Source organism: Trachemys scripta, chromosome 8 (assembly GCF_013100865.1).
Source record: "Trachemys scripta elegans isolate TJP31775 chromosome 8, CAS_Tse_1.0, whole genome shotgun sequence".
NCBI lineage: Eukaryota > Metazoa > Chordata > Testudines > Emydidae > Trachemys > Trachemys scripta.
This window is the reverse complement of record NC_048305.1, coordinates 105,438,990-105,465,622: the sequence shown is the minus strand read 5'-3', so window position 1 is coordinate 105,465,622 and position 26,633 is coordinate 105,438,990. Positions and strand designations below refer to the sequence as shown.

Sequence of the window (26,633 nt, the reverse complement as noted above, 5' to 3'; positions counted from 1 at the left end):
AGGCGGCTTTTGGCTCTGTGCAGCTTGACACTGTTGGATCTGATTATCAAAGCAGCAGAGGGCCCACATTTCCAACTGAATTCATTCAGGTGCTCAGGTTCCTCAAAATCATGCCTAAAAGAAACGGTAAGCTGGCCACCCAATAAGCGAGACAGCCACAAGGAGGGGTTACTTACCTTCTACAGTAACTGGAATTCGAGATGTGTCCCCCTAGGGTGCTCCATGTCAGAATGTATGCATGCCTGGGCACTCTTGATAAGAGATATTCGTCAGCAAAGTCTGTGGGTCCACACCTGCACCCTAGACACCCTTGTGCGCCGGTACAGGGGTATGTAGGGAAGGGTCAGACCTGCTGCCACTCTAGTTCCTTCTAAACCATGAAAATCCAGCGAAAGACTCCAAGGCAGAGGGTGGGTAGTGCAGCACCCATAAGGATGCCCATCTCATAGCACTCCAGTTCCTGTACAAGGTAAGAAACCTCCTCTTCGTCTTTGAGCAGTGTCCCTATGGACGCTCCGCATCAGGAGATTCCTGAGCAGTACCTCAGTTACAAAGGAGGGTGCCAAGGAGATGGACTGAGTAGGGACTGTAGAACAGTGTCCCCGAAAGCTGCGTCAGCTCTCGAAGAAGGCACAAGAGCATAGTGGTGGGAAAACATGTGCACCAAAGACCAGGTGGCTGCCCTGCAGATGTCTGAGACGGATATATTTTTCAGTAGGGCTACAGATGTAGATTGAGTCCTGGTGGAACAAGTATGGGGCTGGGGACACAACCCTCCCTCTCCCCACCTGGCTTCATAATTAAGATGCATCCTGCAACCCAACTGGACAGTCTTTGGGTGGAAATCGCCTGTCCTTTCATTCCTTCTAGGTGAATCTCTAAAGGGCCTAGTCCCATCTAGGTAAAAGGCAAGAGCTCTGTTTTCGTCCAGCGTATGGAGGCGGGTTTCTTAAAAATGCCAGTATGTGAATCTCCTGATTAATGTGGAAGTCTGAAGAACTTTTAGGTAGAAAGTGAAGGTGTGGGCGAAGTGTCACCTTACCACAAGAGAACACTAGTAGATCAGCCATTAAGGCTCCAAGCTCCCCTCTCTCCTGGCTGAGATGATGGCTGTGAAGAACGAGGTTTTAAGGGACAAATGAAGGGATGGGGGAAAGGGATGAAAAGTTGTGATGGCAGCTAGATGAACCTTAATGGAGTTCAGCAATCAGCCTTGGTTTTTAAATTCAGCAGGTAATCCAGAACGTGTGTCAGGACTCGAGCAGAGATATAGACTGCTGGCTGCACCAAGTCTGGAAGCGTTTCCACTTCTGGAGGTAAGTTTGTCTTGTCAAGGGTTTTCTATCATTAAGCAACACTGTTTGTGGCTCTGGGGAGCAGACTTGTTCTATAGCACAGAGTCATCTTGTAGCCATGCCTTGAAGTGAAGAGGGGGTGGGTCCCGACTCCTGGACAAGGAGATTCGCTGTCAGGGGAAGGTGGAGAAGAGAGTAGACAGACAGACATATACGAATCAGCTCTGGGAACTACACCATCCTCTTAGCACTGTCATGGTGAAGGCAGGTTACTCATTTTTCTGGTTTCATTTGTTCAGGACCTTGAGCAGGAAAGGCATCAGGGGATAAGCATATAGCAATATGCCAGGTCAAGGGATGACTAGAGCATCTCCAGTCAAGTTGTGGAAACACACTCCCCTTGTTTGCACTGGATGGCATCACAAAAAGAGATTCTCTCTGGATGACCCTAGGTAAGACATCTCTCAGAATACCTTGTTGTTCAGCTCCCACTCATGGTCAATAGGGAAACCCGCCATTGTGTTCTGTGCTCCTGGTAGATAAACTGCTGAGATCCGTATATGGTGTGATAAGCACCAGTTCCATAGTTTTAGCAATTCAGTGAATAAAGACTGGAACCTTGCTCCTCATTGTCAGTTGATATAATACATTGCTGCTCTATTGTCCAGCAATATTCTGATCAGATGGCCCCAGATGTGGGGTGGGAATGCTGGCAAGTGTAACAAACAGCTCTGAACTCTAATATGTCGATATGAAGGATCTCCACCTGAGGCGTTGTAATGCACACTCCCAATGAGGGGTCCATTTGCTCTGAGCTGTGACATTTTGGGAGTGTGCACCCCAGTTTATCAGGGAGGAGTCTGTAGTGATGATCCTTGTGGGCAGAGACTGAAAAAATGGAACTCCCACAAACACCTTTTTGTGGCCTTTCCACCAATTTAGGGAATTAAGGACCCTCTGAAGTACTGGCACCCACTTGGCTAGACTGTGCTTGTTGGGGGACACTGATGCTTCTCAGCCAGGCTTGAAGACACAGAGCGTAGTCTTGCTAAGGGTATCCCAAACATACAGGCTGCTACGTGGTCCAGGACTTGCAGGCTAGCCCTTGCTGTAGCTTGCAGGCTGTATGGTATTGTTGAAACAAGGTTGGACATCGTGACAAATCTGTCTTTGGGCAAGTATGTTCTGGTAGTGGTAGAAAAGCAGAGTGGCGCTGATGAAGTCTATTTGATGAGTGGATGTAAGGGTAGACTTTTCTGCATCGAGAAGGAAGCCGAGTAAGTGGAACAGAAATAGGACCATACTGGCTGTTGTCTGTACCTTGAGAAATGAGCAACCTTTCAGGAGCCAGCCAGCCAGGTAGGGAAAGATTATTATTCCTATGTGGAGAAGATGGGCTGCAGCAGCCCTTGGGGCAGTGGAAAGGCCAAAGAGTAGGATATTATACTGATAGCGGTCCCTGCCAACCATGAAAAGTCACACGCATCTGGGCGAGGAGTGAGTGACAATATGACAATAAGTATCCTAAAGAGCAAGGGAGACAAACCAATCTCCTAGATCCAGGGAGGGCATTATCACTGCTGGGGTTACCATTCTGAATCACTGAAAGCGAACAAAGGTGTTCAGAGTCCTGGGGTCCAGAATTGGTCTCTACCCTCCATTTTACCTTGGGACCAGGAAGTACCGAGAATAGAACTCTTTTCTGACAAAGCCCAGTGCAACAGGTTTGATTGCCCTTAGCATTAGGAGAGATTGTACCTCCTGCCTCAAGAGACCCTTGTGAAAAGGGTCCCTGAAGAGGTACGGGGGTGAGGACGGAGGACAGAAAGAAGCTGAACTGGATGAAGTAACCTGTAGAACTCATCTCCTGGATCCATCTGTCTAAGGTGATGAGCTCCCAAAAAAGGTAGAAAATGGGAAAGACAATACCCGTAAGGGTGATGGGGGGATAGGTGCAGCATAGGATCTGCAGTGGGAGAGTTTGTGACCCTTGACCAATGGTCAAAGCAGTTGTTTTCAGGGTTTTGCTGACTGTGAGGTTGCTGCAAAAGACAGCCCTTTCTTAGTGAACCTGGGCTTCTTCCGGGAGGTTCAGCTGGTCCTATGGGCTGGTGCTGGATTTGGTGAGACTGTTGAGGTGTCTGCAATCCATGGTATTTTCTGCTTGTCGCAGGTGCCCAAAAAACTCATTAATATTGCCCGGGAGTCTTTAAGAGAACAAAGGGACCAGTCTGTGATGTCACTAAATAACCTGAGGCCCTCGAAGGGAAGGTCCTCAATGGTGTTTTGTACCTCCCGGGGAGGCTAGAGGACTGCAGCCGAAAAGCTTGGCATTTGATTATTGCCGTAGCTACAGAACATGCAGCTGTGTCAGCAACATTGAGAGAGGCCTGGAGGCCTTGACAACCAGGGAGCTGGGCGTGGAGCGAGAGGAAAAAAACACTCCAAGCTTCTGGGTGGGATGTAGTACTTTTTGTCAGTCCATTTACACACAGGAGCACAGAAGCTGGAGTTTGCCAAACCGTATGGACGAACACCACCAGAGCATGGTTGATGGGAAGGCGATTTTGCCCTGAGGATACATGAAGGCTGTCCATTAGGAAATGTTGGGGTTCCCGTATCTCCTCCAACAGAACGTGTAAGGCCTTGAAGTCATCAGCACAGGCTAGTTGGGCAGGAATGACAGCTCATCTGGAGAGGAGGAGGATCTGTGGGAAGGTCGTGTTTCTTCTTCCTCAGCTGGCTTTTGCTCCTGTTTAAGACCCTCCCGTGGAACAGGACCTAAGAGCGTTGGTGGTGGTTCCTGGTGTGTCCTCTTGCAAGATGGGACCCTATAGAAATGGACACCATAAGGGGCCCATGGGTTCCAATAAGTCCATTGTAGTGGGGCTTAAGGGAAGGTTGCAGGATCTTAACATTGTCATTCTTATCTCTTGCTGGGAGTTTCCTGCCGCAGGGTTTACCTCAACGGAGGGAGGCTAGAAATGGAGGAACCTTGAATAGACACCTCTGAATCAGATGAGGTGTCAACCCCCATGTCTATCAGAAGGGCAAGTGGTGCCAGTACTGGTGGTCGAGTTGGTACTGGGGCCCAGAGAGGGTCCTGTAACTGCATCGGTACTGGAGGTCGGTAGTTGGTTGGCTAATGAGATGGTACCAGAGAACGTTGTGCGATACCCCGCGGTCTCCGAGTGCTCCATCAAAGGAGTTTTAATCTGCCCTCCCCCTATTTCTTAGGTCTGCTTTAAAACCTGAGCAGGCCTTGAGTCTGTCCCAGGCAGCAGAGGAAGCTTGAATGTCTGTTGCTGTGGGGTGGGGGGGAAATCCTATGGCAGGTCTGGCAGGGTTTGAGGCTTGGGGTCATTGTGTAACCCATACTCAAGACCACAGATCAAGGCCCGGGGGGAAACAGGCCCAGATTAGACAAGTGAAATGGGGAAAGGGAACACACCCCTGTCAAAAAAGCACAAACTGTATTAAATAACTATAAACAAAGAAAATACCAAAGGTTAATAGAGTGGTAGCAAACTGCATAGCTAGGTAAGGACACTGCAACGCTCTGTCTCAAACTGCAGGTGGTTGAGAAGGAACTGGAGTGGCGGCAGGTCCAGCCCCTTCCTACACACCTTCAGACCGGATCACAAGGGTCTCTAGGGTGCAGGCATGGACCTGCAGACATTGCTGACAAAATCTCCAATTAAGAGTGCATGGGCGTGCACATCCAGACACTGAACACTCAGAGAGACATTAAAGAAGTATTAAACGGTCACTTTTGAAAATTTGGCCCTTCATCTCTCCGTGCTTTAGTTTTGCTAGCTGTAAAAACAGGAGAGTGGAACCTAAACATCAGTCAATATCTCTTCAGTGCTTTCAAAATGTAAAGTGCTACCTCACAGCTAAGTATCATTACAGTTTTACGCCAATGGCTGGCTGAAAGCTTATTGTATATTGCTCCATTCCACACAGTCCTTTATAGAAAGACATCAGAGAATTAATTTCTAATAAATCAGCGGGTCTATGCACGATGGTGGCTGGATTCTAAGGGATTCGTTACCCTAGTAATGCTAGTAAAACACAACTGGTTTTGACCACAGCACACATGGGCAGTCTGCTAGAGGTTGCTCCACATGCCAGTCCCACTGGCTCAGGAAGCTGAGTGAGCACTAGATTTTTTTTTTTTTTTTTTAAACTATAGTGCTGGATTTTGGAGGGCGCTGGTTTTGGCTCTTCCCCTTTGAGCAGAGTACTCACATTACAGCAGTTGAAGGTCATCTGGAGGAAGTCAGGTGGACAGTCTCCCACCATGTGCTGAAAGGCATCATAATCTAATCCAAAATTCTGCACAAACAGAAAGAACAAAGAGTGTCCTGATGTATATTTCCCCTCTATTTCCCCAACCATCTTCATTTCATGGGTTACTACATACAGTTATCAGGAATAACCATTAACACCACCTCTGCAAGCAGCCACAGGGAAGTGAGCATTTGTGAGAAAACTTCATGCACTACAATGGGCAGACTGAATTTCCCATGGGGATTATCTGCTAGAAAAGGTTTTCAGGAGAATGATTTGACTTCAAAGCCATCATTCTTCCTGAACCGGGTCATAATTCATTACCTTCTAGTTCCAGATTTCTGCACAATTCCAATGTGTATCTATTGTTTTAGTTTACAGCTATTCAAAGCAGGACAGAATTATGAAGGGACCCAGGTGTGACACACTTTGCATGTATGATCACCACTTTTACAAGACTATGATAAATTTTGTACAAAGTATGCCTTGTGAGGTATCATTTGAAAACTCATAACCTACTGAACATTATTGTTCTGATAAAATTAGTGTAGCAGCACTGTATGTAAAGTTATGAGATTTTATGGTATATCATTGCTATAACATGTTCCAAGGTTAGAAAAGCAGCTCAAACCAGTTCCTCGGAGACAGAAGGCTAGTCAGCACCTCAGACAGGTGTCAGCATAATCAAATAGACTATTGCGTGGGAAAATGGCCATTCTTTGTCAGGAAGAAGGGTATGAATGAGAAATTTACATTTTGGCAATGAAACAGCTGGGGGCTCCTGTGTGACAGACTGGCTATCGCCTATACCCCAGCTGGAGGTAATCCTCAAAGAGGAGAGAAAGGTATAAGAATAGAGGACACTCAACACACATCACCTCTCTTCTCCATTCCTCTCTGCTCATGGAAGCAACACCGATCGGAGAAACTGAACTGGGGGAGGGGTCCTGGCTGGGAGGCTTTCAGTCAGTGAAGACTGCAAAAAGCATGAGGTGAGAACAGCCTTTGCTTTGAATACATTTAGCTTGCTAAATTAGTTATTAGTTTGCATTTTATTTTTTATTTTCTTTGTAACTAATACTGACTTTTATGCCTCATTATCTGTAATCACTTAAAATCTCTCTTTCTGTACTTAGTAAACTTGTTTGATCTAAATCAGTGTTTGGATTGAAGTGTTTGGGAACCTCCATTTGGGATAACAAGATTTGTGCATATCCTCTTCTATTATTGAAATGACAGACTTTCTATGAGCTTGTACTGCACAGAAGGAAAGAGTGAGGCAGTACAACATGCACATTTCTGGGGAGAAGTCTGGGACTGGGAATGAGTGGTTAGCTAGAACACTCATACAATTCAGCTGGGAGTGATTTTGCATGCTAGAGGCTGTGTGAGCGCAGGCCCAGGAGTGGTTGTTCTCACAGTAAAGCTGTGTAAAAGACACCCCAGATTGGAGATTTGAGGGGCCATAGCTGTCCAGATTGTACCCAAGGGAATGTCACACCATGTTCCATTTGGGACTGGTTGAATGGTTTCAATCAATATTAAAATGAGACTTAACAGATCCCTCAACACCCAATGAAAACTCTAGGGAAGAAGACTGCCCTTTGACACTGCTCTGAACACGTGCTGCTGACTGATCAGTGTCTGTTACTGTCAGGAAAAATAAGACAGGAAGAAAGGGGGAGAGGGAGAATGGAAGTTGTGGGCAGAGGATAGAGAGGAAATAAACGGAAAGGTAAGAAGGGAGAGAGAAGGAGGAAAAAAGCAGCAGCAGCAAGGGCAATAGGACATGGAAACCAGATATTAGAAAGAAAAGGGAGGAAAGTGAACAGTAAAACATAACAGGCCATGAAACAAAGTGCAGAAAAAGAAGAACAGGAAGCCTCTAGAGACAGGGAAAGTCTGGAGGGGGGACACCATGCAGGTAGAGTGAATGAGAGACACAAACAACTGCCAAAACCTGAAAGCTGATCAGGGAAGGGAATTCACCATGTTTAAAATGTTTTGAATCATGTCTATAGGTTTAAAAAGTTAAGGTTATTGGCTTGGTCCAGTTCCAGTGAGGCAAGATATAAAATTAAAAGCACTACTTTTCAGAGTTGGTCCTATCTTTGAGAGCTTTGCAGTACATATTATTCAAGGTGATTTTATGGCACATGCTGCTATGCCATTGATCACATCAGTGGAGAGAACAGTGCACAGTTCGTAGACTAATACAAAGGAGATTTTCACATGCAATGTTGTTCATGTGGTTCTGGGAGCTCTATTCTGTATTATTACAATGTTTTCCCATCATTAGTTCAAACTGTGTAAATGAATTGCATAGTTAGTCTGTGATGAAACCGGAAACTTTAGATTTTCATCACAGCCAACTGATGAAGTGGTCAACTTTGCAAAATTTTGCACTGGGACTAGCTGCAAAATCATCAGATCCCTCAAGGTGTCCCCTTCTGAAGGGAGACAGAAGAAAGGAAAACACTTGCTTCACAATATCTTAAATCCTGAGTGGTTATCAATTTTTTGAACTGGAGAAGGGGGAGGGAATTTCACATCAGCCCAAAGAAGACGACCAAAAACTACTCAACAGATGGGTTCTGACCTAAACCAACTGAAGTCAATGGGAGCATTTGCACGGACTTCAAAAGGATTCAGGATCAGGTTCATGGTGTTTAATACAGTATAAACTAAAATAGAGCTGGGTCAAAATGTGTACCATGGCCACTTGTTTAATAAAGAGGAGTGGCCCACAGAGAATGCTGGTCCCAGCATGCAGCATTTCATATTGGTCCATAATGGAGCGCTGCTTGCTGAAACTAGCAGACTCTTCAAGCTGCCCCTCTGTATTAAACAGGAAGGTGGCTGCAATCTGTTCCATGTTATGCCAATTAGATGCAGCTCTTGGGCTTCTGGCAAGTTTCCAATGCAATCTTCAGTTGGAGGAGGTTGAGTAACCCTGTGCTAAAAATGTGGTCTCAGTGCCATTCTCTGCAAGAAGCTCTGCCAAAGGACAGATGCTTTGTCAGAGGCCCCCTTAACGGTAACAGCCATTCATCATGCCTTTGGCAGCCATGCTGCAATTATTAATGACCAAACATCACTCATGAGCATTCCCCACCTCCCACAGGCCTTATACATGCTCACCACTTACCTCTGTGCGAGGGAGATAGTCAGGATCTGCCTGTATCCTGGCTATAATCTCACAGAGAATTATACCGTAGGAGAACACATCCGCCTGAGAGAGAGGAAAAAATAACCACATGGCTTAATTATGAACACTCAGCCTTCTTATCTGCCACTAGGTTTCTCCTGACCACAGGGTGATTTTCAAAGGCTGTCCAGAGCAGCCATCCACCCCCAGAGCCCCACGACGAATAACTGTCAGTAACATTTCCCGCATTTTCATTTAGTGGAAACATGTTCACAGTGCAGTTCTAATAAAATTCCTGCACTGGAGTGTTACATTTTACTTCAGACACTGCTGCGCTGGCAGTGTAAAGACAAATGAAATCCTGCTCCCCTTTCCCGATGCAGTGTTCAGTCACAAGACAGACTCATTTATCACTTGCTCTCAGGGAGTCAGAGTTTCACAGATTCTTGCCATCTGGCATTTGCCCAAGTTATTAAACTTGAGCAAATATTAAAGCCAGGTCTACAGAGCAGTAGCAGGGCGTCCCCCTCAGGGATCAAGGCATACTTAGGTGACACTTAGCCCTGCCCTGGTCTACAATACAAATGTATGTCGGTATAACTACATCGCTCAGGGGTGTGGAAATCCACATTGCTGAGTGACATAACTATGCCGACCTAACCCCTGGCTTCTGCTCTCGACACAGCTACCGCCTCTCAGGGAGGTGGAGTACCTCTGCTGATGGAGCAGGTCTCTTGTTTGCGTAGGGAGCGTCTTCACTAAGCGTTCCAGTGGCGCAGCTGCATTGGTGGGAAAGCTAACTTACAACTGCTTCTCCTTTAGACCTTTATGCCCCAAGGAAATCAGGTAAAGTGACATTCTTAGGCTACGTCGACACTACCACTTGTCAGCAAAACTCATGTCACTCAGGGGTGTGAATATTCCACACCCCTCAGTGATGTAAGTTACAGAGACGTAAGTGCACAAGTGCTATGATGGTGGGAGAACTTCTCCCACCAACATAGCTTTGGCCGCTCACTGAGGTGGTTTTTTTATGACGGGAGAGCTCTTTCCTGTATCAGTACAGCTGCACCACTGCAGCGCGGTATGTGCAGACATGACCTAAATTAGAAATGAAGGGCCCAAACACAAGTTAAATAGCTGGAATTTTGATAATGCTTTGATGTGCTAATTCTGTGCAGCTGCTTCAGTTCTGCAAACTAAAGGTGGAGGACACAAGACACACTGGTGTTGAATGCTGGCGGAGTGTGGACTTTACCACAGAGTGTGGCACTCACGGGAGGGAGATCAGCTAACAGCTAGCAAGAGTCTCTGGGATGCCAAGTGGATAAAGCTGCATTAAGCAGAGCTTGCCTGAAAATATTGTTTTCTAGGTCTGTCACCTCTTCTCCACTGCTCTCCTTTGACAGAGCAGTAAATCAATGCCTCAAAAGAAGGGAACGTAAAAGCATTTTCCCTAGCAGTTTGATCTGGGCATGTCAAATGTAGAAATTCTACCCTAAAATGTGGATCTTTTATTTTTCAATTCAAAAATAATTGCATAAGGCCACAAGGACCGCTTAATTCTATCTAGGTTTCTACTGAGCTATAGTCAGAATCGGTCCCCTCGCGTCAAGTGTAGAAAACATTCTTTCTTCAGAATCCTTTATGACAAACTCTGCTAAGGAAAAGTGCAGTAAGGCACAGTGGCAGGACAATTTTAAAGCTCATGATATTCCCAAACCTCCAAGGCTGCACCGAAAAGAAACAGCCAATATCCACGCCTCAAACATACCCACCTTTTCATTATAAGGCTCATCTCTGAGAACTTCAGGTGCCATCCAGAAGGGTGAGCCTACCACTGGAAGCTTCTCACTTTCCACATTCAAGACGGGTGGGGGAGGCAGAGAGAGAGAGAATTACTCAGCAAATACAAGGTTAAAACATTTTATGAGCAGCTTTCAGCATAGAAAAGGCAGTGTGAGTGGTTTCCATATAATTCATTTTGGATTCTACTCTTTTGTACATGGAAAGGATCTGAGAGTCCAGGGAAGGTATATGAAGGAGCAGGCTGTTGCAATTCGCTGAAACAAGTTTTATTTATTTCATTTTCTGTAAGCCCCCTCCATAGCTCTAAACTCTATAGCCATAAGTCTTTGGACACCCTCAGCATCCAAGCTGTTAGCAGAGTAGGTCCCTTGACCTATGCTGGGGCTCACAGAGATCTTTATTTTCAAGTACATTTTTAAGGAGGGAAAGACGTTTTCCTTGTGTTAGAGAGCTCTCCAATCACATGTAAGCAGTTCTGAAAGGTATTCCTCCTGGGAAGTCTTATCCCTGACAATGTGATGACAAGCTGTCAAGATTCAGAAAGATTCTGCTCACCAGTCAGAAAGAAGTCAGTCTGGTCTGAGGCCCACACAATAAATAGAAACAAAAACCTTGAAAGGTGACTTGCAAATTTTATTAAAAATTTTCAAAAATTCATTAAGTAAGGTTATCTGGCGAATTCCCCACTGAGCCAAACTTAAGAGAAGCAGTCAATACAGAGATGATTTGTATTAATCTGATCTACAATATCTCCATACATTTGGAAACTGCAGTCTTGTTCACGAACACATACAGCAGCAGTGCAAGCTTGCTGCAATGTTGATTTTCAAGGACCACCTCTAAAAACGGAGCCTCTGAGATTAGTGGTATCTACATTCTATGACACAGTCCCTTGAGTCCGAGGGCAGAGCGGTCAGCGAATTGGACATGACATGGCTGCACTTTTCAAATGTGAAAACTAAAGTTTGAATTAAAAATGAATAATGCAGTCAATACAGTAGCTCTTGTGTTATTTATTTTGATACCAAGTTACATTTATTTTAGGCTGTTCCTGCATTCTTGGTTTCCAGTGTATCTCAAAAATGTGTGCTGAAAATGCATCACTGTACTACCAACTTTGTAAGAGAAGGAGAAGCCGGAAGTTTTGGTGACTTGGTAATAGACTGCTCAGGCTTTTGGCACCCGAAAGAATTGGAGGTTGTGAGGGATTGAGAAATAAATTCAGCAGGAACATCCTGTATTTATCAATAGTAGAAAAAGTTAGTGTTTCAGAGTCAGCATCCCATTGAGATGAATGGGGAGCTTCACAACTCCCTGAGCTATCATTTTAGATTGTTTGCAGTCTCAGTAAAACAATCCTGTATTGTTCATGTTCCTGATGTTTTCCTGACAGTCATATAGGCTAGAAACTATTTTAATTAGAACTTAGATTCTGAGGCATAATTGTTTGACAAATTCCATGACCCCAGAATCCTGAATACACAGGACTATATACAGATAGGGCGAATAGCTTAATCAAATCCCTGGCTTCTATACTGGATGGGTAAAAAAAAAAAAAACAGCCAGCTGCCAATTGTGATGGTGTTTTGTGAGATTCAGTCACTTGTTCATTCCTCAAATGGATGGAGATCATCATCTCATTCCACAGTAGACCCATCAGACAGTAATACCTCTTACAACCCTGAATTTCAACTACTAGACCAGAGGTGAAAGAGGCCTGTACTTTAATGTTTTTGAACACTGGCTGTGAAACCAAGAAGCAGCTAATTAAAAATATCTGGAATCACTAAAGCGAGGATTCAGTATAAATCACCCAGATTCAGAATAATAGACAGTTCTTCACAAAAATCAATCAATCAATCTAACTTGCTTTGGAGACCTATTGAAATGCCTGGTCGAGCTCTCTGATCATTGGAGCATTGAAAGAAACAGTGCCACTATCGAAGTCTATAGCTGACAGTGATAATTAAGAGCTTGGAGTGGTTGCCCATCTCCATTTAGCTTGTAGCTCCAGACTGAAATCAGAGGTTGTTTTCTGTGAGTTACAGCAAAGTGTAACAACCCTCAGGCATTCAGCTCCATAGATCATATAACTGCAGCACACTCTTACTCTTCATCTGGAGTAGTACTGAAGAATCCACATACCTGCAATCAGGGATTTTCTCAGCTAAACCAAAGTCTCCCACCACTGCCGAGTAACCGTTCTCATCATGCTTTATTAAACAGTTCTGAATTTAAAGAGAAAGGAGGAAAGTTTAAAATATTGTCTGGGTTTGAAATTCCATACTGTTTTCAAATTTGGAGCAAGATTTTTAAAGCTTGTTTTAAAGATATTCATTTATGGGAGACTTTTGTTTGTACCCAACGACACACAAACACCAAAGTCAGGCATGTGCCCGTCAAAGATTCAGTTGATGCAACCAGTTTTATATTTTGTTAATAATCCACTCAAATTTGCTGAGGCAACAGAAAACCAGAGGCAGCAAGTATTTAGGCTTCAGCAAGAGCTAAAATGATTTAGTCCCTGAACTGGTAAAACCTGAAATAAACACTGCTCAACAAGACTGAGATTCTCTATGGGGTATGAACACAGTACACCAATTAGTAGGATTTACAGTACATGAGGAAAAGCATGACCTTTAAATATGTTCATACTGTAATTTTGCTACATTACCCATTTACAAAATTGTATTTTAAAGGTACTTGTTGATTTACACTAACAGTTTCCGGTAGAAAATAAGCTACAGGAAACTGAATGTGCTGCTAAGTCTCAAATCAAGTCACATACATAGTCCCACTGCACATTTAAAGGATGTAGTTGGTAGGAAATAGCTAATCAGAGACTTAGCATCTTTTCCTTTCTAAGGCCCCCATTCAGCAAAACATTTAAGCATGTGCTTAGCTGACTCAGGACCCGTAGCATCGGTGCACAGGCAGTGTTTTGGGGTGAAAATGAATGAGAGGATCAGTGCAAGATTTCGTCCTCCTCACTGAAAGAATTGGCAGCTGGTTTCTGTTTTTCCTGGGTTTCTTTGACCTCCTCATTTTGCCCTGCTCCCTGCAGAAGAATTCATTCCACTTCTGCATTCCTTTCTCCGTGCCGCCCACAGAAAGATACACTGGGCAGTGATAGCTAGCAATGCCTCTGCAGACTTCCCCAGGGTGGCACCCTACAATATCAGCCAGCATCAGGAAACTCAGTTTGCTAGCTTTATAGTGCTTGGATGCACAAAAACTCCTCACCAATCCCCACTGGGTTAGCTTGTCGGAGTGAAGCAACTGCTGAGGATAGTGATGCTCATGTCTGAAGGCTCATGTCCAGGTCACCATTGATTACATATCCAGAGCTGACTCTAGTCCAGCCCATAAAGTAAATACATTTTTCCTCCTTCGGATTAAAAGGTTAAGTATGCTGCATGCAAACTTGCGAAAATGCTGAACGGTACCTTAGATTCCTAGTTCCAAAGTCCTATTTGTTTAATGTGACTAAACTATAATAAATAAAGTTCACTTTGGGATTCATAAATTTTTTACAAGGGTAAGTGAACCACACTGACCCGAAGTGCACTTCAGTGTCTCAGTTATGGCCTTTGTTATCTCCTATCAAAGAACACATTCATTCAGCTTGCCAATGTTTAAGCATTTGTTCATTGTAAAATGCATTTAAATCCTAGAGGGATAAAACATTTCTCAACTCTTACTGTAAAGGTTCAAACTGAGGTGGCATTTCATTGTATTCTGTACAGAAATAAGCATGTGCCGACACTAGAAAGTTCACCAGTACAATTCTTTCCCATGGTAGATGCAATGAAATGTCATGTTTTAAATTTTATTAAATATTCAAAGACCAAATTTCAAAAAGAAGGTCAGTTTTAAAAAAAAATCATTCTATAAATTCCAACAAGTCTTCTAACCCCTTCAATTATTCATATTAATGGAATTTTTAAAATCTAGTTTTTACTTCTTGCCATTAATACTGTTTTTTTTTCTTTTTTTCTTTTTGTATTTCACTCAATTTGGTCAGCAAGAATGGATTAATTTGTTTCACCTTCTGGCTTTCATTGGTTTACAAACACTGCAGGGAACATGTAATCCAAATAAAAACCGTTTTCATTGGAATTAAAAATATATGGAAACATTTCTACCGGGTTTAGGTTTTGCAAAACCTTATTTTTACAAAAAGCAACAGTGGGCCTATGCCAACATGACAGAGTGATCTTGTAATTCCTCAATGCCCTGGTCACAACCTGTCCCTATGCCAGCAATATATACCAACTCTCAGTCTAAAGAAATTACTTAATGAAGATGTATGGCATTTTTATCAACCGCAGCTCCCAAGTGCAACATTAAACTATTGCCAATTAATAATCCACATGTGTAATACATAATCTGATAAATGTAACAGCATAGCTCCCAGTTGATGTTTGCTTACAGCTGTAAACTCAATGATATGTGGGAGAATCTGCGAAACTTGCAAACTGGGTTCTCTGAGGCAAAGGGCGGCTTGAGAGTGGGCCTTTTAAGAAGGCCACAGTATGCCACACTAGCAGCACCTCTCAGCTCTGTGTTTGATAGTTTTGCCAGTGAGCTCTTACATAATCCCAGAAGACAGCGGGAGCAGCCTGAGGCCTCAGATTTTACCTACAAAGCATTTATCATCAACTGTGCTGCCACATTGTGTTGCTCAGGGTTAAATCCAGGAGGACATCTGGACTCCTAAATTTCCTTGCTTTTGTTGGTGGAAGTCTGAGACCTTGTCTAGCTGGGAAAGCTGCCCTGGTAGAACCTGAGGTGTGAATTTAAACAGAGAGAGGGTATAACTACACTGCACAAAGGTGTGTTAAAATACCAGTGAAGGCGAGGCAACTCAACTTTTAACTTGAGTTAGCAGTCCAAGTTCAAGAATAGAGGACTGCCAGGATTGTACTCAAACTGCTTACCCAAGTTAAAAGCTGAGTTGCTGTGTCTTCAACTGTTATTTTAACCCAAGTTCTCTCAACTCGGGTTAGTCCACACCTTTTTTTTTGCAGTGTAGACATACTATAGTTAAACCCATAGGGACACACTTATTTCTGTACAAAAGTGGCTTTTTTGGTTTTGCTTAAGTCAATTGGGAACAGGTGAAATATGACACTCAACCCAAATAAGGGTGTCCCTTCAGAGGTTTTACATTAGTTTAATTAAAGTGATTAATTAAATCTGTGCAAGTTTGTATGTAGGCAAGCCTTGAGAGTCTTCAAACCCCACCTATAGTGAAAACCTGGACCCACTGAAGTCAATGGGACCAGGATTTCACCCCTAGAGCTTCCTGGATTCAGGTCAAACAATAGAACAATTTTCTGAAAAAACAGCATTCCACGCTGATGTGCTTCACTCTATGAAGTGATACTTGGGTCCAGACCTCAAATAAGGTTTTAGGAATATTCTCAGCACCACTGAATTCATCTTCATCCTCCAAGCTTCACTGGAACTGGTATGCTGCAGTGTCAGTCCACAGCATGGGCAAGATAGTTAATGGACCTCTGATGCAATTATTGAAAAGTCTCCTGCCGGTCCCACAATAAAAAATAAGGATGATAGGCGCTGCACTCAGAGTGCACATCACTATGCATGCACTCTCAACTTCCAAATTAACTTAAGATAAACACAAAAGATAGGTATTAAAAGGGGAAAAGTCCGTATTATGGGGGGTAACAAGTGGAAAAGTGACTAAATTAATAGAGAAACTATTGAGTAAAGAGAGTGCAGCACACAGAGTAAAGTTACTCTAACACCTGACCAAGCTGACACTGCTCGGGTTCTGGAGAAGGGAAAGAAAAGCAATTACATCAGTGAGAAGAACTTTTATGCCAAGTTCCACTAATGATATACAGAGTTCAAACCCGTCTGATGGAAAGGCTGACAGCAGGAATGGCCGATGAAATAAAATGCCAGGCTGCTTTACAATATGGCCTTTGAGAAAGCTCTTCCAACCTACCACTGGACTATTTGTGTAAGACGCAATGCAATAAAACATGAATTCTCTAGGCTTTCTTGTGGGACACCTCCATAAAGAGGCTCACTGTTTCTTTTGGAGGTTTACACAACCCAACACCACCGTATCTGACTTTTTTTTTTTTTTTTTAAATGGAGAGACTTCAGTCCTTGCTGAGACAGTCACTTCAATAAAAGAAAGGAACTCTGTACAACAGCCCTAAAGGGTTAACATAGCTGTTTATGCAGAGACAGATGTGAGAGAACATAAAGGCCCCTTTGTATGTTATGGGAGCTTAATATCTGCTTTGCACAGCATAATCCTACTAGAGCAAATGCAACATTCTATTTTCCATAAACACGGATGAAAATAAATAGATTCACAAACTTCAGAGTTAAAAATAAGTTATTCAGACCAAGCATCTCCACCATTTTATCTTTCACTATGTACAGAGCGAGGCTATGACATACAGAAAAATTCAGACATGTTACTCATTCACAATCCTATGATGACAGCTACTTAGTTAAAATACTTAAAAGTCAACTGGGATGTGTCAGCTGGTTTTAAAGAGCCATCCTATCAGTATCAAAAGCAATGCTGACAATGAAGTGTGAACAACAGCAACTTTAGTCCCAGTAGGCAAAGTTTAAAATTACAGCAGGTTTTCCAAAGGACAATTTCATTTAAGCCCAAAATTACGTTTTTCATTTAAATAAGATTGTACCAAAGCTGCATTAGAATTATTCACACTGAAAGACAACTTTGTGCATGTGAACATTGCCCCGCAGTGTTGGGATCCAAATACCAGCATTGTGCTAGTACAAGAGAGCCAGACAGTAATGAGGACAAAATTTGAAACTGAACTGCCTAGTTTCTTTTTAAAAAAGAGACAAGCAATACAGGGTGAAGAGTATGATTCCCCTCCCCCCCCCCCCACGACACCCCAACAGCTTAGTATGGGTGAGGCTGGTAGTGCTACCTGTTAAGATTGCCTAACACCTCCCATTCTAAGACCCTGTTTTCAGTTGTTTGTAACTCTGTCAAAATAACAGTTTGGGCTGAAATTTTCCACACCAGGTATCTGCTTCAGGCTGATTTTTTTTTTTTTTTTTTGGGGGGGGGGGGGGGGAGATTTCAGAAAAAACTGTTCAGCTGTTTCCAAGAAAAAGGCATGGGGAAAATATGTTGTTTTGCCTGTGTTAAATACTGGTAACTTTTTCGCTGAGAAACTCTAGCATCCCCATGCTTTGGAGCAGGGAGTTGAACAAGTGACTTGTGTGTCAGGGTTGTGTCTTTTGCTTTCCCCATGATAATCCAACCAAATCTGACAAAGTTGTAAGTCTTTGAAAAACTGCAGTTTGCACAAGAGGAAATGGGACAAAGGCCCACTTTTGTCAAAGAAGTGGAGTGAGGAGGAACATGCAGTGGGGGAACAGCGATGCCAGCTCCATGTGGGGGCTCGGGAGAGGGGCAGGCAGGGCTTGAGCGAGCTGCGACACCAGCCCCAGCCTCGCATGGGAGGCAGGCAGGGCTTGGGTGAGCGGCTCGGACTGGCCCCACACCTGGGGCTGGGGGAGCAGCTTGGGCCAGCCCCACATTGTGAGGGGGGCCCTCGGGCAAGCGGCTCGGGCCAACTCCGCATTGAGGATGGGCCCTCAGCCGAGCAGTTTGGGCCAACCCCACACGGCGTCTGATTTTCCCTTTGGGAAATATGGTCACTAGCATTGTCTCGTTCACACACACCAGCCATGGTCTGAAAATAACTTGGGAGGAAGGGAGGGGGTTACTGCTGCTTTGACTTCCTAACTTCTGATGGAGTTCAAGTTAGGCTGTTGCCCTAAATCTGCCCCCTAATCTTACCTCCTCAGCTATGCAGAACTGAGCTCCCCACTCTGACCCTCCCTCCATGGGATTTGTGCTGTTCTGTGGCTCTTCACACTGTGTAAATGAAAGGGAGCATATAATCCTACATTTTAAAATTTAATTAAAAAAAATTCCACAGTTTCACTTCAGGATTTTTTTCTTGTAAAAAAAGTCTCAATTTTTGTGGGTCTTAACACACTTAATACACTGCCATGCACCACACTATTGCCAGAATAGTGCACATTCCTGCAACCATACTCAATGGAGTAAACGACATGTAGCGATGATGATTTCTGCACTACGAAAGGAATAAGGAATCTCAGTTTGCCAAAAGGGAAAAAAGTAAAAAATCTGTAGGGGGAATCCATTCATGCCAAATTCCTATAGTATTACTATAAGGCAACCCCCTTATTAAAAGTAATTCTTATAGTGGGATATTTTGCAGTGAGTTCTAGCCCCAGTTGAGCGTAATAGGTAAAGAAAGAAGAAACTGCTTCATTGTACAGTAACTGACTTAATCTCATTAATAGCAGACTCCAGCAGTTTTCTGGAAACCGCATTCCCTTATCCTCACTGCTTGCTTGGGTGTTTGCAAATATTCTGAATCCCTTGGTTTTGTCCTCATTTGATTTATATGGATCATCGTGCACTGAAGAAAGAGGAGCAGTTAAAAAAAAAAAAAACAGCATTAAAATGGTGGTTCCGCTCATCCCATACCTACACAATTCAAGCCATGCCACAGCGTTTCCATTCTAAGGCTAAAAACATGTCAAATCTTTCCTGAATTTGCAGTAAGAGTCCTGGCATCGATCCAAAGCCACTTGAATACCACAGGATGTTAGCCACGTCTTCAAAAGCAGTAGCCAAAAGGCACTTGGCCTACATAGTTGTGTGTCTGCTGCAGTTAGTTATTCTGACTTTGTTTAAAACCTGACAAGGGGAACAGCTTCCTCTTCCAAAGCAAAATTCACTCTTCCAGCACGGTGTACATTGAAAAAGAATAATTTTCACAGCATTTAGTTTCAGTTTGAAGTATGTTTCACTAACACAATAATACAACATGAAATACAAAAGTCACTGTCTTGAAATTCACAAACATCTGTCCATTTGAGAGCAGGGGTTGTGTGCATTTCTCCTCCAAAGAACAGAGAAGATAAGGACCCTACCTAGGTATTTGTGTGACGGCCCCCCCACCTTCTTCACCACATAATTGGAGGAAACAGACAGTACTGCTCGGCTGCTTACAACACAGCTGTGGATTCAAACTTTTAGCCTGCCAACCTCCGTTGTGACCTATTAATGAACTCTACCTTTTGTGCTTTAAAAAGCAAACCTACTGGTTTTGTGGATCAATTCTGATATTTTATCGTAGCCCTTTCCATACCCCATCATCACAGACTGTTTTACTGCTGCACTACCAGCAGGCCCTCCTTAGAGTGGAGGATTTTCTAAATGAGGCTTAGGATGTGCCAGGTGTGCTGCAGGATTTTTTGAAAAAACTACATGTGAGAACAAAAAAAACCTCTTCCCTTTATTTTAATTAGTGTTGGAGCCGGATCACATTCTGTACTTTTGCTCTCCGGGATGAGGCCCCTTTCAAATATTATGCATGAATAACATTCCATTCCCCAAAGTGACATTAAGATAGAAAATTTTAGTCTGCGGAGCAGGGGAGTGGGAGGGGAAACGAAGGGGGGAAGCCACATTTTGATTGGCCATCTGCCTCACTGCCCCACCTCCTCCAGGCAGAGAAACCAATCAGAGTTCAATCTCCCCCTCTTCCCCCCACCCATCCTGTGAGCAACAGGTTAGCTCCTCTGCCCCTCCCCACTTTTATAGGCCACCGGGGTGGGGAAAAGAGCTCCTGGAGCTGCCCCTCCCCAGCCTGGAAGGGGAGCAGGGACCCTGCTGCAGCCCCCCAATGTTGGGAGGAGGGAAGAACCCCAGGAGAAGCAAGGGAGACGGAACTGAGGGCAGGGGCAGAACTGATGGGGACCGGACTGGTGGAGGGTGAGGACAGAACTGATGGGGGCTGGGGAGCAGAACTGATTTGGAAACTTGGGGCACAAGACTGATTTGGAGGTTGGGGGGCACAATTTATTGCTGGACAGCGGACAGGGAGATGTGGGGGTGAGAACTCCTGCAGCAGGGGCCAAAATCCTCATAGCCAATACATTTGGGAGCATGCAGCATTAACATACTCTCTAGGTCTGGGGAGGGACAGGGGCAGTTCACCAATCATTAGACAAAAAAACCAATATAATCTCTTTGTAAACAACCACACGTTTGGGGGGCCAATCTCCTGATTTGTTGGGGTCTGACTCATTCATTTTTTGATCTCTTGAGGTTGGCAATACCCTGTGTGGGACTTAATTATATTGCATTTAAAAACAGAGAAGAAAGTTACACACACTTAGGAAGACTATTTTAGCAATGAGAAGAAATAATTAATTATTAACTGCTTGTCATCACAAAATATTATTCTCAAGCGCATGTCACTGTCTCCGCTGAGCATGGTTTTGTCCAGAGTTTTTAAATTTAGCTTTAATGTTAGTTTCCACTGTTGAAAAAAGAAGAACAGGAGTACTTGTGGCAGCTTAGAGACTAACAAATTTGTTAGTCTCTAAGGTGCCACAAGTACTCCTGTTCTTCTTAAATTTGTTAGTCTCTAAGGTGCCACAAGTACTCCTGTTCTTCTTTTTGCGGATACAGACTAACACGGCTGTTACTCTGAAACTGTTGAAAAAGTTAATTCTGGCACAAAAGACAGATCACAATATAATGTTAGCCACCATGGTTGTTTTGATTTTAACCCTACTTTGACACATGAATATTCATGAGTTTATTTGGAGAAAATGTGGTGGTGTGCCTCAAAATAATTAAAGGTGTCAAGATGTGCCGGCAGAAAATAGGCTGCGAACCACTGATTTAGACCATTCAACAATAGACAGCATTGAGGTGCTGATAGGACAGATACCAAGAACAACAGTTATGCAAAGCTTTAAAACAATAAGAGCATTCACAGAGGTCTTGAAAAATGGATTTTCATTTGACTACGCCTGCTTGGTTTTGATTCTGAATGTCAGCACAACATGTTCTCTTTACTTACATTGGTTGTTTGATTGATAGAAAGAAGGAATAAAGAGTTCTTAGGCTGCATTGTCTTCCCAAAAAATTTTCATAGGAGGGGGGCTAAAACTCTTTACGAACTGGGAAGATGGAAAATTATTAATACAATACTCTTATGGAGTACCTATGGTTAATCAATATTGTATGTAATTTTATTACATGTTCTAAAGTAAAAAAACCCTCAATTTAGAACAAAATATTCCCAGGGAGAATATTCCCTCACGACCCCCCCATGCAATAACCTTGCGACCCTTGCGAGGGGTACTGACCCCCAGTCTGAGAACCCCTGATATAGACACTATTCCTTCCCAGGGCCTGCTGACTCCACATGTGACTTCCTCCCTTTATTTCCCCAAAGTTAAGCCCTTCTTCCCCATAGGACTATCTCCCTTTTAGCTCATTCCAGACCATGTGACGTTTTAGGTAGACTGGTCAGCTCTTGCTGAAGTTAGGTGGAGAGAAGGGGAAATTTGAAAATGAGACAAAGAAGATAGCCAAGGTTAAAGCTATGGAGAGACCAATACTGTTCTACTCTTCACACTGGACACTGGACACCACCTGGGAAATACAAGAAGAAATAAAAAGCAACGGAGAGATTTTAAAATGGGTTTCAAATAATCTCCTCAATTTAGGGTGACCATATGTCCCGTTTTCGCTGGGACAGTCCCTTTTTTAAGCCCTGTCCCAGCTGACCCAACTTTTTTCCCCCCAAAAGGAGGCATTTGTCCCATTCGCTCTTGCTGAATTGATCAGTTGGCAAGAGCAAACAGGACAAATGCCCATTTTTGTCAAAACGTGGGGTGTGGTACAGAGGGGTGAGTGGAGATGCCAGCCTGGGCCCGGCAGGGGGGAAGCAGGGCTGGGGGTAAGGGAAAAGCAGCGTTCCAGCATGTGGGACCCCCGCAGGGTTCCAGCAACAGGGTAACAGTCTCGGGGGAGAGGAGGGCCCTCGGGCAAGCAGCTGGGGGTGTGCTGTTTTCTCTTTGGAAAATATGGTCATCCTACCTCCACTCCCTATAGGATTTTAATCCAATTCCAATTGTTAGATTTTTATGCTTAAATGCCCAGAGTTTTAAATAAATTACTGAAAGTAATTATGAATTAAAAACTGAGCTCTGCAGCCACCTTCTCAGAAACCCTAATCCAAACTCATTTACAAGTGACCTCTCTTCTAAGGTTTCTGGACAAACTGTTCTCAACATCATTTCTTCTGTAAAATAGTTTTAATCCTATAAACTGTTTCAACTTTCTCACAATCCCTTAAATGACATTTTATGTAACAGAGCTTCATTGTTGGAAGGGGTGAAGAACCAGGCAACTGAGTATATTAGCCAGCAAAGTGGTGCTTTTAGAGCACAATATATCCCTTAAATAGTTCCATTTGTTATATACTTGGTACCTTTGATGTAAGATCCCGGTGGAAAATGCCTTTATAGTGAAGATAACTGAGTCCCAGAGCAATGTCATATGCCAATTTCACCCTCACCATCCAGGGCAGATGCTGGTTACCGTCTAACAACTGTTCCAGATTACCACAGTTGATGTACTGAAAAAAACAAGATGTGCCATTAAAAACAAAAATTAACAGCTGACCTAGATGTTAACAGTTCAGTTTAGAGTTTTAGGGTGTTTGTTGTTGTTTTTGTTTAAGAGACAACACATGGCAGTTGAAATTCTACTGCTAGGCTAGGATGCGAGCCCCCACAGAAACAGTGCATGCTACCCAGTGGCTAGGTAAAAAAGACTATTCTGCAGCGTGGTATCTTTCAAAATAGGTGACTCCAAAATCTAGATGGCATTATTGGGTACATTGCAAGATTAGCTGAATCTGGAGATCTATTCAGAAACAATGTCAATTAATTTCACTGCACTCGCTGAGCCCTGAGAGCCAGGAAGTCCTCTGGCACGAGTATACACACGCAATATTCTCTCCCTAGCATTTGCTTTCTTCTTTTAATATGCTCTGACCAAAGGTTCATATTTTAGTGCCAATGCATTATCATGTATTGACCTTTTTACCAATTAATTAGTTTTTACTATTATGCAACAATCAGGATGACGCGCGAGCACAGAGGTTATTTTCTAGCTTTCCAATCTAGTTAAAAGATCTGAAAAGAATTAAAGAAAAAAAAGAAAAGTTCTTCGGCTTCGTGCCCAACAATTTGGGCCAGATTTTGGGAGCCCACACTGATTTCCCATCTTATGCCAGGACGATCAGTCTCAGGAAAGCAGACCAGTTCGCCATTTATGGGACTGTACTAGAACACACAGATATTTGCCAGTTTAGGTCATCTCATCACCGGGGGAAGGTAATATTATTTACCTCATATTATAATGTCCAATACTGCCAACAGAGAATGAGTGCTAATGTACACAGGAAAGGAACAAAAAGGGACTTAGAAGTTGTGGGTAGAGACAGAAATATATAGGCAAAGGAGAATGCTTTGCAGGAACGTTGATCTTTTCCAGACCAAACAGGCAAAGAGTACCTGTGCTTTAATATCTGGACATCATCAAAAAGGAAAGAAAGTGTTGAGTGTCACTAAAATTGTATTTAAAAATGCATCATCTGGCTGCTAATTTGTATATACCAATTTGGTGGAAGAATGCATCCTATATTGCTGGAAGTAGAACAACTGAAATTCTCAGCAACTTTGCCCTGGGGTTAATCAGGACTTAAAAACCTGTCCAAGTAGTTTACTGGCATGTTCACCAGTTTGCAGAGCGAAATGTCTGTCCCATTTCAAGCTCAAGTCAGACAGATCTTAACATGCTGATAAAAAAATATATCCGAAGGGAAACATGCTTGGTCCAGTGGCGAGAGGAGCAAACTGAGTCAGGGCTGCTGGGTTCTATTCACAGCCCAGATGTTAATTTTCTGTGTAACCTTGGAACACTGGAATTGCCAGACTGGATCAAACCCACAATCCATCTAGCCCAGCATCCTATCTCCAACACTGGCCATTACCAGTTGCTTGAAAGGAAGGTTTAAGAACCCTTCAGGAAGCAGACATGAGGTAATTTGCTCCCCATCATCCTGATCTCTGAGTTAAAGATTGACTTAAGACCTGAAGCATGAGATTTTATATCCTTTCCACAAAATCATCATTAATTATAGCAACTCTGGATATTCTTTATGTCCATATAAATATCCAGCCCCTTTTTGAATCTTGTTAAGTTCCTGGCTTCAACTTTTTCCTGTGGCAGGGAGTTCCACAGTTCAATTATATGTGAGAAAGTATTTTCTTTTATCCATATTGAGTCCCCCCCCTTGGTAACATCATTGAATGTCCTCTTGCTCTGAGACAGGGAGAAAAGAAGTTCCCAATCTACCTTCTCTAGACCACACATTTTATATAGTTTTAACATGTTCTTATTAATGTCCTTTCTAAGGTCAGGAATCCAATTTTTCACTCTTCATAGGACCGTTTTTCCAGGCTCTTGATCATTCTCACTCTTCTCTGAATCCCGTCTAGTTCTGCAATTTTATTTTGGATATTCCAGATAAGGTCAAATCACTGATTTATGTGAAGACGTTACAATATTCCCTTGGTGTTCGGACCTCAACTGCTAGAAGAGGGCCTCATCCTCCCTGATCGAACTAACCTCTTTATCTCTAAACTGATTCTTGCCTGCATATTTATACTTGCCTCTGGAAATTTCCACCACATGTGTCTGACGAAGTGGGTATTCACCCACGAAAGCTTATGCTCCAATACTTCTGTTAGTCTATAAAGGTGCCACAGGACTCTGTCAATATTCTCTTTATTATTCACCATCCCAATCCTTATGCATCCTAATATCTTATTAGCCCCCCTTTTTTTTTTAACCACAGCAGCACACTGAGCAGAGGTCTCCATTGAGTTGTCTACAGTGTCACCCAGGTCCCTTTCTGGAGTTGATATAGTTGATTTACAACCCAGTAAGGTGTATGAGTAGTTTAAATTTTCCCTTTCAATGTGCATTATTTCGCATTTATTGGTAGTGAATTGTTTGCCGTCCTGTTACTCATTCTCTCAAGATCCTCACAGTTCTCAGAAACCTAAATAACTGTCATCTGCAAATTTTGCTACCTCACTAATCACCCCCTTTTTTAGATCACTAAGATATATTAAACACTGGACTTAAGAGTTCATGGTGCCTTGTGGCCCTAGCAGTTAACCTTTTGCCAAGATGAAAACTGACCATTTAATCCTACTCTGCTGTGTGTCCTAGCCAGTTTTCAAGACAATCATTCAGCCTCTGTGCCTCAGTTTCCCTACATGCTAACTGAAGTAATGCTCCTTACCTACCTCACAAGGGGGTTGTGAGGCTGAGTTCACTAGTGTCTTTGAGGCACTCTGAGATCCTGGGGTGGAAGGTGCTAAAGGAGGGCAAAGTTTAATTATCCTGATTGTCTAATTCAATGGCTCTCAACCTTTCCGGACTACCGTACCCCTTTCAGGTGTCTGATTTGTCTTGTGTACAAATCAGTACACAAGTTTCACCTAACTTAAAAACGACTTGTTTACAAAATCAGACACAAAAATACAGAAGTGTCACAGCACACTGTTACTGAAAAATTGCTGCCTTCCTCATTTTTACCATATAATTATAAAGTAAATCAATCAGAATATAAATATTGTACTTACATTTCAGTGTATAGTACATAGAGCAGTATAAACAAGTCACTGTCTGTATTAAATTTTAGTTTGTACTGACTTCACTTGTGCTTTTTATGTCGCCTGTTGTAAAACTAGGCAAATATCTAGATGAGTTGATGTACCCCTGGAAGACCTCTGGGTACCCCCAGGGGCATATGTACCACTGGTCTAATGTGCAAATCGGCACTGATCAAATAGAGCACAGCCTATCTCACCCTCCTGACTGGACAAAAGTATCTTGATCATGCCCCTAACATATCTGGGCAAAGTGGTGAGGACTAGGAGGGGCCAAAATTAATTAGGGGGAGGAAGACAGAGCTGCCGTTCTCTTGGTTAGGGTTGACCAGGTTGGGAATGCAGCCGGTCCAGCTTGATGGCCTAGTTTCCAAAGCCCTCCAAAAATGCTAGAAGTGACTTGACGCGTGAGGGGGCCATATGACTGTGCCCCCCCCCCCAATATTTCTGCCTTCCATTTAGCA

At 43.2% G+C, this 26,633-nt stretch overlaps 1 protein-coding gene across 2 annotated transcripts in view; it reads right to left on the bottom strand.

Annotated features, from left to right (window-relative positions):
• The window catches only part of TESK2 (testis associated actin remodelling kinase 2), a 115,131-nt gene that overhangs the window by 10,534 nt on the left and 77,964 nt on the right, over positions 1-26,633 (bottom strand). Inside the window, exons 5-10 of one of the 2 annotated variants that reach the window (XM_034778167.1) lie at positions 22,911-23,057; positions 18,380-18,457; positions 12,691-12,773; positions 10,515-10,590; positions 8,737-8,820; positions 5,547-5,633 (exon numbers count right to left, since the gene is read on the bottom strand). In XM_034778167.1, coding sequence (XP_034634058.1) covers positions 5,547-5,633; positions 8,737-8,820; positions 10,515-10,590; positions 12,691-12,773; positions 18,380-18,457; positions 22,911-23,057 — 555 coding nt within the window. The remainder of the gene's footprint in view (positions 1-5,546; positions 5,634-8,736; positions 8,821-10,514; positions 10,591-12,690; positions 12,774-18,379; positions 18,458-22,910; positions 23,058-26,633) is intronic. The other variant, XM_034778168.1, reaches the window with a different exon arrangement.